Source organism: Acomys minous (genome assembly GCF_964271855.1).
Source record: "Acomys minous genome assembly, chromosome: 6".
NCBI classification, from domain to species: domain Eukaryota; kingdom Metazoa; phylum Chordata; class Mammalia; order Rodentia; family Muridae; genus Acomys; species Acomys minous.
The window spans coordinates 3,540,703-3,553,478 of record NC_140487.1 but is presented as its reverse complement, the minus strand read 5'-3'; the positions used below and the strand labels follow the sequence as shown (position 1 = coordinate 3,553,478).

General features: G+C 40.8%; 1 protein-coding gene across 8 annotated transcripts in view; it reads right to left on the bottom strand.

Annotated features, from left to right (window-relative positions):
• The window catches only part of POT1 (protection of telomeres 1), a 72,939-nt gene that overhangs the window by 37,222 nt on the left and 22,941 nt on the right, over positions 1 to 12,776 (bottom strand). For 5 of the 8 annotated variants that reach the window (XM_084784766.1, XM_084784764.1, XM_084784771.1 and 2 more), the window contains one exon: positions 1,141 to 1,271. In XM_084784766.1, coding sequence (XP_084640892.1) covers positions 1,141 to 1,271 — 131 coding nt within the window. Of the gene's footprint in view, positions 1 to 1,140; positions 1,272 to 4,414; positions 4,693 to 10,615; positions 10,884 to 12,776 lie in introns of all 8 variants that reach the window. The other 3 variants (XM_084784770.1, XM_084784768.1, XM_084784769.1) reach the window with 3 other exon arrangements.

The window sequence follows — 12,776 nt, the reverse complement described above, 5'->3', positions numbered from 1 at the left end:
CTTCTACTAACTCTTGGCAATAAGCTCCTATACGCACACTTAGCTGCCTCCTCCCATGGACAGAGTTTGGCTCTTTTGTAAAATTGCTAGGTGACAAAACCTTGAATTTATGGTCCCTTATGGTGAATCTTAAGTGTTTCCCAAAGCCCTCTGCCTCAGTAGGACTCACCCTGCAAACTGCCCCCGCTGTGTACAGGACAGTCTAGAACGGTGCTCTTTGTGAGACAAGGCAAGGCTTTGTGAGTCTTAGGAACCCTGACCCTGTCCAAGGCCCTCGCTACGGTCTGTGTGAGGCTACCGCAGGCTCTTGTGGCTGCACTGTCCGTGGCAGCTGGGACACAGGCTGAGGGCCAGGACCTGCCACTTCTAGTTCTCCTCTTATTTTTTCTGCTTCCCTTTCTGGCAGGGACGTGAGAAACAATGCTGCCAGTATCTACCATGAAAATGAACTCAGGGAACTTTTCTTTTTATAAGCTGTGCCTGTCAGGCACTTTATCACAATAATAAGGAAAAACGAGACAGTGTTAAAGAAGCATACGGCTATTTATCCCTGACTAGACCAGACCTCCAGTGTCCCTACTGCTACATCTCTGCTCTTTCCTACTCAACCTCAACTGCCCTAACCCGGGAGTTCGTACAATTCCTAAGTGATCCCGCCTGACTGAAGCCCGCTGACGTCTGGATACAGTCTGTACCCCTTTTCTCTCTAGTGCCCTCAAGGGCCAAGTTCTTTTAGCTGAGTGGAGTTTCAGTTTTCCCTTGCTCAACTTCCCAGAGCTATACAAACCATACTTCAGGAGCTGAAGACAGTCAGAGCAACACAGTAAGAACTCAGTCTTAAATAAAATAGAGTTAATAAAAAGGAGTGACAAGGCTGTATCCTATCCCTTACAAATCCTACATGGAAATGTGGTAACATAAGCCATATTTGGAAGTGACACGACAACTTGGAACCAGCTGGAATCACAGCTTCTAATGCGCATCTGAAGAGGTGTCAGCTCCTTAATGAAGCCTGATAGTACTTATATTTCTTATCTCTTGAAATGCTTAATGCCATGTTTTAATAATGCAGCCATATAATTAGTACTAACTGCCTTTAGTGAATGACACAGACTTCTTGTCTGGTAAGGTAGGCTGTACCTTTAGCCTGTGGAAGCGAACAACGTCTCCAACTTTATAAATGCTGGGAAGGGCTTCATAGTTCCCACTAAAGAGCATGCACGTCAGCCTCACATTCGTCTGGTCCACAATTGTTACAACTGAGCAGTAATCTGGAAACAAAACATATTTAACAAATAAATTAAAGTATTTCAAACATTTAGTAAAATTAGAACATGCTTAATTAAAAATACCAAGGAAATTTTACATTTCTCTATTACTTAGTCCTCTAAGCCAAAAATGAGATACAGACATCTTTTTGGATTTCAACACTATTGCAAAATTAATCTGAAAACACGATCCACAAAAAATTAACCTTAAGACATACAATGAATCAAAAATAACTTTTTTCCTAAAACTTAAAACTCATTAAAGAGATGAATACATTCAAATGAACAATTAAAACTTGCAAAACAAATCACACTGACAGTGGGGAAGGTGGGAACAACAATGTTGGCCTAACATGGCCAAGGCCCTGGGCTCAGTGCTCAGCATGGAGGTGGGGGGGGGGGGAAGGGAGAGAGACAAGACACAAGACAGAGCGAGAGTGAAAACAAGAGTATAAATGTATAAATGTAGAAAATGTGAACATGTATCTGGACTGTCCAGATGAATAATCAGACGGTTTACAAACACATCCTGTCAGAGTAAACAGATAATTAAAATGTACAATTATATAAAAATGCATATCAACAAACTAGTGAAAAAGAATAACAGTATTTTAATTTGTAAAAATTAATAATATTTGTGGTCACAGGGAAACATGGCTTTAACATTTTACTATTTAAAATTTTAATAGTTGCTGTCATAGTTCAAAAAATGCACAGTAACAAATACACTGTATTCCTGTCTTTCCCAAGACCCTAGGAAAGAACACAAAATATCAAAGAAAAAGGAAGAAGTTATGAAAATAAATATTTTATGTTATTTTTCTGGAGAAAACCCACAAGTCTTTCATTAGTTTAAAGTCAAGAAGGTAGAAAAGAAAATCACTTCCAGCAAAAAACCAAAGTAAATGAATGTAAGTATCTGTAGATGAATAGATTAATAGTCAATAAGGGAAAAACAAGCAATAAAATGCAAAAGGAGCACCATTTTCCACAGAGCATTACTCAGCTGTTTAAAAGAATAATATGAGATTTTCAAGCAAATGGATGGAGCTAGGAAAAAATCATCCTGAGTGAGGTAACCCAGACCCAGGAAGACAAACATGGTATGTTCCCCTTTATAAATGGAGACTACATTTATCCTACTGTAGGATAATCGTGCTACAGTCACAGATGCAGACAGGCTCAGGGACATGGTGGGCTCCAGGGGGGGGGATGCATGAGCCTCCCTGGGAAGGGGACACAGAACAAAACTGGAATTGGGGGGCATTTCAGGAGCAAAGTAGAAGCCTAGTGTAATGGAAATTCCAAGAAATCTTCCAGGGTGACACTGGGAGAGTGTCCCAGTATTGGGGAGATGGAGCTTGTACCGACCATCTTCTGTAGGCAGGCAAGGCCTCCAGTGGCTGGACTGGGACATCAACCCAGCCATGAAATCTTTGGCCTACAATGTCCTGCCTGCAAGATGTGCTGTGGTAAAAGTAGAGCAGAACTAGTGAGAATGGGCAACCAATGACTGGTCCAGCCTGAGTTCCACTCCCTGAGAGGGGGCCCAGCCCTGACACTGTCTGAAGGGCCAAGAACCAGGGGACGGACAGCCTAGAGACCTAGGACAGAAACACACATAGTTGGCAAACAAACAAACGTCAGTGAAATGATCCTAATGATACTCTGTGATACCTGTAGACTGGGTTGTAGCATAATTGTTATCAGAGATGCTTCATCCAGCCACTAAGGGGAGCAGATACAGAGATCTACAGCCAAACAGTAAACGAACTTGGGATATGGAAGAGGGAAAACAAAGGTTGTAGGAGGCAAGCGATAAAAAACAGCACAAGAAAACCTACAGAGTCAACTAACCAGGGCTCATAGGACTCACTGAAATGAGAATTAGGAAACTGGCCTAGGTCTGACCTAGCTCCTCGGCATATGTGTTATGGCTGTGCAGCACGGTGCTCTTGCTGAACTCCTGACAGGAGCTCTCTCGGGCTCTTTTCTGTGCTTTTGGGTCCTTTCCCTCATTCTGGGCGCCTCTTCCAGCCTCAATGTGAGGGGAGGTGCCCTGTCTTACTGCAACCTGATGTGACACGTGTGGCTGGCGTGGAGAAGGGAAAAGGAGGAGTGGATCTGGGGTGAAGGAGAGGTCGCAGAGGGGGAGGGGATCTGCGGTTGGATGTAATATATGACAACGATGGCGACGATGACGATGATGATGATGATGATGATGATGATGATAATAATAATAATAATAATAATGCAGCTCTAAAACAGTGACTCTCAACTTGTGGGTTGTGATCCCTTTTGTGGGGTGGCATTATCAGATATTTACATAACAATTCACAACAGGAGAAAATTCCAGTGATGAAGTAGCAATGAAATAGTTTTATGATTGGGGTTACCACAATGTAATGAACTGTATTAAAGGGCTGCAACATTAGGAAATTTGAGAACAACAAATCTAAAAGAATTCACATGATTAAAAAGATTAATAGCTGGATATAGGACACCTGCACGAGAAGCCCCGTCTCAACTCATAAGGACATCAGATGTAAAAATTGTGAAGTAGGTAGGGGACCCCATAAAAAGCAAATGTGGAGCTAAACCTGTGAACACGCTTTCCAGTGATCTTGGCTTTGGGAATTACAGTCTAAGCCTGAAAAAGGAAACTGCACCCGAGACTATTTACATTGTGAGAGGTAAAATTCAGGATTCAACACAAACCTGCCACCCGAAAAGACAGCTAGAACGAAGTGCATGTGCCAGAATAGGAAGCCAACGAGGAAGTCTGTCCAGCTTTTGGAGGATTAATGAAAAAGTAAGCCAACCAACCAACAAACAATGACAACAAGAAAACAGGATAATTTGTGGAGGAATAGTACAAATAAATTCAATGAAATCCAAAACATCCCGTTCCCCTTGATTTTTATTTTGTTTGATGCTTGGTAATGGTTTGCAGATGCTAAAGTTTAAAGGGAAAGCAAAGGGATGCTGACATTTAAAACACACATGGCAAAGAACACGTGCCCCACTAAAGGGCCACAGTGAACCCGTATGAGGATAGATGGTAACCCAGGGTGCCACTACTGTGATGAAACTACGGCCAAGCAACCTGGGGAGCCAAGGGGTTCTTTCTTTGCTCTCTATGTCACCTCACAAATCATAGTCTTCACTGAGAGAAGTCAGGGCAGAAACTGCAGCGAGCGCAGGAGGAGCTGGAGGCAGAAGCGGAAGCCACATGGCGCGGCTCACACGGCGTGGCTCACACGGTGCGGCTCACTGGTCCGCGATTCTGCATCAGTTATCCGCACAGACTGGCCTACAGGCCAAGCTGCTGGAGGCATCTTTTCTCAATTAAAGGTCTCCTTTTCTCATGTTTGTATCGATTTGTGTCAAGTTGACAAAAACAATCAGCAAAAGGAGTTATTTTCTAAGCGAAAACAAAACAAACAAAGCAAACCTATCTAGCAACCATTTTTCAGTGATAAAGAGAACAAACATTACTTCATCATTTGTCACTTCTTTATTTGTACTTTACCTTTGCAAAAGCTAATTCTTATTTTATGCACAGAATCAGGCATGTAAAAATGCTACACACAATCTGGGCACTGTTTTTCCTTGTAGGAGTATTGTCCCACAAGTACTTTCTGAAGCAGTTTAGCAAAGCCCACCCGACAGCTAACTCTGAGCTGGGTTTATATAGACTACAAATGAACCCACTGCAGCTTCACTCGTTGTAAACAGGCACAAATCCACGCCTCTGCAGGGTTAGCTCCCTACCCAGCCACGAACCCACGCCTCCGCAGGGTTAGCTCCCTACCCAGCAGCAGTGGTAAGTGATTTTGTAGTCAAACGCATGGCTGCTTTGCCAGAAAGAACAACGTACTTTCGATAAAATATGTATACATTGAAGATTTTAAATTTCTTGAAAATGTCTTAACAGTCCAAACACAGAGCACAAATATCACTAAAATCTAATCAAAGTTCCCATTATCAAACGTGGTCCTTTTGCTTTTTGATTGTTGGCATCAGAAAAACCACATGCCACACATTACCTTGTAACAGAGTACTGAAGCTTGCGGTACGTTTTTGTAACAGACTACTTCCTAGTCACGTTTACGGTATTTTCAGATACGGCCACTCTACCGTATGCCTTTCACTTTAGGTGCTTTGAAATAATCCACTTTGGTTCATTTATAATGGGAAAACAAAACTGCAAATGTAACTGGCATTTATGACAGCTGCATTTTAGTGTAAGCTGCACAGTTCTTCTTAGCACTATGCGACAGCAGGTGAGTCCCGGCTGTTTTCACTGCTCTATGAAGGTGCCAACCATGCCAAGGGAGAACAGGTGCACTGCAAAAGACTCTGGGTCATACCCTGAGAAACACCGACACACACCGTGCCCAAGGAGTCAGGGTAACCCTTCTGTGCAAATCAGGAAAAACAAAAACAAAAGAGAAAAACAAAGCAAAAGAAGCCTCTCCTCTACTACGTGTAGAAAAATGGCTACTTTTACGAAAACAAAACTTTACTGAGCCTAGTATAGCAGAAGCCTTGGTTAGAGGTACACGTGTATACACACACACACACACAAACATGCACACTTCTGACCTAACACTCTTCCTCAGAAATAGGGACACAATGCATGTCCCTTTTCTGGCTCTATCCCTTGTTCCCTCAGAAGTGACTGTCAGTTTTAAAATTTCTATGAGAATAAACTGCCAAAAGACAAGTAGCCTCACAGGATGTCCAAATCTACATGGGATCAGAATATTTGTTTTTTCTTTTTTTCTATAATCTTTGAACTATTTATAAATAGGGTTTTTTTCATACAATATATTCTGATAACAGTTTCTCCTTCCTCAACTTCTCCCAGATTCTACATTCATTCCCACCCACCAAATTCCACACTTTCTTTTTTTCTTTCTTAGTAGAATACAAACAAGATTGAACAAACAGGAAGACATACATACAGGAGAAAGAACCAAAGAACAAGCATAAAGCCCACATAACAATCCAGAAAACACATCTGCATTTACAGAAGCCACGTGAAAACACAAATCTAGAAGCACTATGAGACAGAGCACCTCCCGACACGCCACTCTGGCTCATCAGGGTTGGCCATCTACTGCTTGCATGGAGCCTTACAAACCGAGTGGTTTACATACCTAGTAAGATTCCCGTGGAGGAAAAAAATCATTTGTAAGCAGCTAACAATTAGAGAGCTTGTGGATAAAGGATGCAGGCTTGTGTCTACTTCCCTGTGGGGTCCCGTCTGGCCCAGACCTCTGCAGGCCTCTCTGAGTTCATACACACCTATACTGCAGTTTAGAGGGCCTTGTTTCCTTGGTGCCCCCCAACCTGCTCTGGCTCTTACACTCTTTCTGCTTCCTGTTCCAGAGTTCCCTGAACCCTGGTGAGAAGGATTTGACAAAGACACCCTATTTACAAGAAGGAGTTCCAACTTCTCTCCCTCTTTGCATACTGTCCAGCTGTGGGTCTCAGTATTTGTTGCTGTCTTCTGCAGAAGAAAGCGTCTATGATGATGGCTGAACGAGACACAAGTACCGCAGAACATTAGTATTTGCCTTTCCCTTAGGCCTCCTGTCTATGTAGTCTTGAGTGTTTGCCCACCCAAGCAGTGTCAGGGTGGGATCCATCTCACTGAGTGAGCCCTAATTTAAAAGATACTGGTTGGTTACTTCCACAAACTCTGTACCACTGCTGCATTAACACATCTTGCAGGCAGGTCTTCACTGTAAATTCAAAGTTTTATAGCTGGGTTGGTGTTTACATTTCTCCTTTGCAAAGTCCCTTCCAGTACCATGAACACTGTCAGTAGAGAAGAAAGCTCCAGATAAACTCGCCTTCTCTATTTTTAACCACCTGTGAGTGTGCTGTACTCAACAGGCCTGTACATAAATTTGTGGACAGTCTTGTCCTGTTCCCGGTTTTAGTGGAAACGCTTTGAATTTTTCTCCATTTAGGTTAACCTCGAGTGTGCTATAAATTGTCTTTATGTTTAGATTATGACCTGTGTATTCCTAAATTCTCCAAGTCTTTTACCAGCAAGGGGTGTTGGGTTTGTTTACATAGTGGAGAATATTTATTGTCGTGTATGTTGAATAATTCCTGAATCTTTGAAGTGAAGTCTAATTGATCAAGTTAGATGATTTTCCAAGTTTTTTTATTGAGATTTTTTTTCTATGTTCATAGACGAAACTGGTCTATAATACTTTCTTTGTTGGGATTTTGTGTGGTTTGGGTATTAGGACAACAGTAGCTTTGTGAAATGAACTGGAAAATGTTGTATTTCTATTTTGAATAATTTGAAAAGTACTGGCATTAGTTCTTCTTTGAATGCCTGGTAGAAGTCTGCCCTAAAATCATCTGACTACACACTGTTTAGGTTAGGAGATTATAATAATGGCTTCCCTCTCATTAGAGATTATAGGTCTGCTTAAATGACTTATCTGATCTTGATGTAACTTTGGTATGTGGTATATATCCAGAAAATTATCTATTTCTTTTAGATTTTCCATTGATGGAGTATGGGTTTTTAAAGTATGTTCTTATTTCCTTGGTGCCTGTTGTTATACCCTTCTCCAATTTTGTTTATTTAGATGTTCTGTGTGTTTTAGTTAATTTGGCTAAGGGTTTTGAAATATTACTTATTTTTTAAAAAGAACCCACTTTTTGTTTCCTTCATTGTCATGTTTTGTCTGTTTCTATTTTATTGGTTTCTTTTCTTTCTTTCTTTCTCTTATTTTATTTTTTCTCATTCTAAAGCTTCCAGATGTGTCATCAAGTTGCTAACCTGCCTTCTCACCAATCTTCTTACGGAACCACTTAGTCCAGTAGTTGGCAGCCTGCGCCTCACAATCCCTTCAGGGGCTGAATGGCCCTTTCACAGGGTCACATATCAGATATCCTGCAAATCACATATTTACATTATGATTCATAACGGTAGCAAACTTATAGTTTTAAGGTATAAATGAAAATAGTTTTATGGTTGGGGTCATCACAACATGAAGAACCATATGAAAGGGTTGCAGCATCAGGCCACTGAGAGCCACTGACTTCCTAGTCTATGAGCATCGCCCTTAGAACTACCTTAACTTTGCCCTGTAAGTTTGGATAGGTTTTCACTTTCACTCAATTTTAAAACACTTTAAATTTCCTTTTGTGTCTTGACTTAGTTTTGTATTCATTATTGAATTTGAATTCATTACACAGTTTCTATATGTTTGTAAATTTTCTGTTATTGTTCATATCCAGTTTTAATCTGGTAGGCTGACAGGATGCAGTATTATTTCAGTTTTACTTATCTGTTCATACGTGCTTTGTCTTCAAGTATGTGGTCAATTTTGAAGACTGCCCCATGAGTTGATGAGAAGGTTTGTTCTTTTGTGTTTGGGATAAATGTTCCGTAAATATGTCAGGTCCATGTGGCTTGTGATGTCTTTCAGCTCTACAATTTCTCTGGATGACCTGGCTGTTGGCAAGAGTGAGGTACTGAAGGTACCCACTATCACGCTGTGAAGGTTGGTATGTGATTTTAGTTGTAGTATTTTCTTTTATGACTTTGGGTACCCTTGTGTCTGTTGCAAATATCCTCTTGGTAGCTTTTCCATTTGCTAAATACACAGTCCTATCTCTTCTCATTAGCTTTGTTATGTAATCTATTTTGTCACATATAAAAATGGCTACACTGGTTTGCTTCTTGCGTCCTTTAGCTTGGAATATCTTTTTCTATAATTTACCTTGAGGTGATGTATATCCTTGATATTAAAGCGTTTCTTGCATGCAGCAGAAGGTTGGATCCTGTTTCCTCATCTAATCTGTCTTTTGCTTCAGCTGTGCTGCAGTACTCAGTGTCTACTGTAGTAGAGCTGCTGGGCTTTAGCGAAGACATATTGTCATGTGTTTTATGCTGGTTTCTAAGCATCTGGGTTTGGGATGATTATAATCCTAGGTACTCATCATCAAGTCTTGTCTCCGTTAAGTAGATTGTCCATTCCTTGGTTTCTGCTGCCCACTGGATCTTAGAATGCACTGGCCATGAGCTGCATGGTATAGAGTGCTGAATCTCTCTGAGGTGTGTTTGCTATTGGTCCAGGACAGAACTTCTTTCTGAGTACTGGAAGCTGATACTTAGCAGCTGAGATGGGCTAGAAGAGGGGAGCTGTTGGGCCCATAGAGGGAAGATAACTGCGTCTGCAAAGAGAACCTGTGGAATCCCCAGGGAATGGAGGAAAAGAGGTAAGATGACCCGCTAAGGCAGTCGGCCACAGGACCGGGGTGAGCTGGAGACTGTCTCTGAGTGTCGGGGAGACTATCTGCCTGCCCCGAGTCGTGTAAAGCACATGGGTATGAGCTGAGATGGGGGCACATCAGAGAGAAAATCTCCAGCAGCAACAGCCTTGGCAGAAGCCTGAAATCTCCACATGTGTGGGATTCATCTCGATGACCACATCTGCATAGAGTACAGCATGCATATCTTCTCCACCACCAGGCCAAGTCCTTGTTTCTAACTTTCACCTGGTTTGTAGTTTCTCTTTTGTAACTACAACTACCTGTGACTTTTATCCAGCATGAAAAAAAAAGGACCTTCCATGTGTTTAAATACTTAATAGACATGACTCTGTTATTATACATAGGAAAGCCAGAAAAAGGAAACATTGTTTGCAGAAAGCAAGAGGTCCCTTGAAAGCAAAACATAAAAACCTACCTATATCTCTGTATATATATATTGATAAGTAGTAATTCACAGGCATATGAAATTTTCTTAATCCTGAAATCGCAGTAGGAGTACAATGTACTCTATGCAACCTTAAATATTTATAGAACATCTTTCCCTGGATAGTTTATATAAATCTATCTAAAATTTGAATGTCTTTAGGAATGTTCTTCACTAACCTCCAATGCCAAAAACTCCATTATGGTGGTCAGCATTTAATATTTTAACAATGATAATTGCATATAGATTTGCTTTACTGTATTCCCGTCAAATTTATATTAAAAAATATATATATAAGCGAACCTAATGCACTAACTCATCACTTCATGAAACACTAAATATGGACTGGATGGTCCTTCAGCGCCAAAGCTGGACTTCTCCTCATGCTGAGCTACTGTCTTGGAAACCAGGTTCCTGTCCTCACTGCAGTGCTACTGTACATGAGTGCTTGCTGCTGTGCAAACTTTATACTCTCTGCACAGGCAACGGCTCATCATGACGGAGGCAGAGCTAATGATGTCTGTGACATTTTTCCAAATAAATGGGAGCTGACATTTGAATTTGGCACACATGCACAGAATTCTGAAAGGGAATTAAATTAGGCACTCACAGTTTTATAGAAGCAAGAAAAACAAGGTTGCCTGTTTACAAACTTTAGAGCAGTCGAAGTAGCTGATGGGCATCTTGGTCTTCATGTGGGTCCCGCAGCAGGTAGAGCAGGGGCTGTCTCTGACATGGACTCTGTTGCCTGCTTTTGGATCACATCCCCATGCAGGGATGCCTTGTCTGGCCTCAGTGAAAGAGGATGTGCTCAGTCCTGATGTGTCCTGATGTGCTGGGAGGGTGGACATGGGGATGGGAGGAGCGGCTCCCTTTTCCTGAAAAGGGTATGGAGGAGGGGGAGAAGGACAGGAGGGTGGGGCTGTAATCAGGATGTAAAGCAAATAAATAAACAAACTTTTTTAAAAAAGAAAAAGAAATATCATGGAGCAAAAAAAGGACTGGATTGATTTCAGCCACTGTTCTAGTTTGTCCATAGTTAAAGTAATGATCAGGGAAAACTAGATACTGTAAATAGATTTAGGGACTAAATAAAAGCTAGTAAAATATAAAATACACAGTTGATAATATTCTAAAGTACAGAAGTTGAGTATTTGCTGCTTTTCAGATATGAAACAGTTTACATAAGCAACATATGTTCTAACAAGGGTTCCAACAAAGCAAACCCTACACTACTTAGTAGTTAACCACTGCCCAGGACTCATTATGTACAAGGCAGCTATGCTAAGCAATATATACAGATACATGTGTCATCACAGAACCTCCTCAATTCCTACAAAACTATACGCCAGAGAGCATTGCTTCTAACTTTGAAACAAGGAAATCCAGTGTATCGAGCAGGCTAGGTAAGCACTCTGAAGGCAAGAAAGCTGAGAGGAACACTCAGCCTATCTAACTTGTGTTGCCAAGGTGCATGCTTTTAAAACACGATAATCCCAAAGAACGAAATGCTTACAACGTGAGGGAGGCATCAGAGACTTTTCTAGCCAGGTAAATTATGCTCTGTCTCAATGGTGTTGTAGTATTTGCTATTTTATGGAGCTGAGAGAAAATAGGAAATACAGTAAAGTTTATTATAGAAGAATTAATAGAAAGTTTCAACTATAAATTTAGTATCTAAGAACATCATCACAGGCTGTTAATTCATTCTTACGTAACTGTTACTAAACACTGCAATAGCTATAGCTCATACATTAATATAAGAAAAGCTTTCACAGGGCATCTGAAAAAAGGTAAAATTCTATAGGAAACACAAAGAAGATGTAGGTTGTAAGTGCAAGGTGCCCTATCCAGGACTTGATTTAAGTGTAAGTGCCAAGAAAAAGGTGTTGGCACGGCACCCCACAGGAAAGATGGCTTGTTGTTTTCTTGTCTTTCCAAAGCATTCAACTTAGTTGTCATAGCTACTGTTTTCACACTCACCAGCTTACACAATGTTAAATAAGCTATATGACTTATGAAAAGATGAAGCTATACAATTCAGTTCTACACAGAAGAACTAAACACTCATCAATTCCTATATATGAGAGTTAAGGATGACAAAGTATTCATCACAAGGTTTTATAGATAAGAGGACGCTTAAAGGAGTTTCTAATTTGAATATCTTAGTCATTGAAGATGACTACATACACATACGTGACATACTTATGGTCAAAGAGAAAGCAATGAATATTTTTCAGGGTGATGATTACATACAGAAGACCCCTAAAGAATGCCAGAGTTCAGGAAGCAGACACATTTTGGTGAGAACACACAGACAGACTATTAAACTTAATATTAAGTCTTCTCAGTTTATATAATTAAAAAAAATATTTAAAAAATTAATTCATGGTCTTATCTACAGCAAGCATATGGCATTTGCAAAATTTCCCCCTCTCTGAAACCTGGGGAAGACACTGAAAATAACTTACTGTTGCTGTGCCTCAATTTTCTTTTTGGCAAATAAGTTAATACAGGTATCCAAAGAGCTGGCCATAATGGCACTTTCTTTAATCCCAGCTCTGGCGAGGCAGGGGTAGGAGGATCTATTTGAGTTCGAGGCCAGCATGATTTACATAGTCAGGTCAGCTAGAGTTCCACAGTGATACCCTGTCTCAAAGACACAGAGTTCATAAAGTCATGTGGCTCAAAATGGCCTCTAACTCCATATCTGACACCTGTGGCCTTTGTGTACAATGGCACCCACATGAACATATCCACGCACATATACA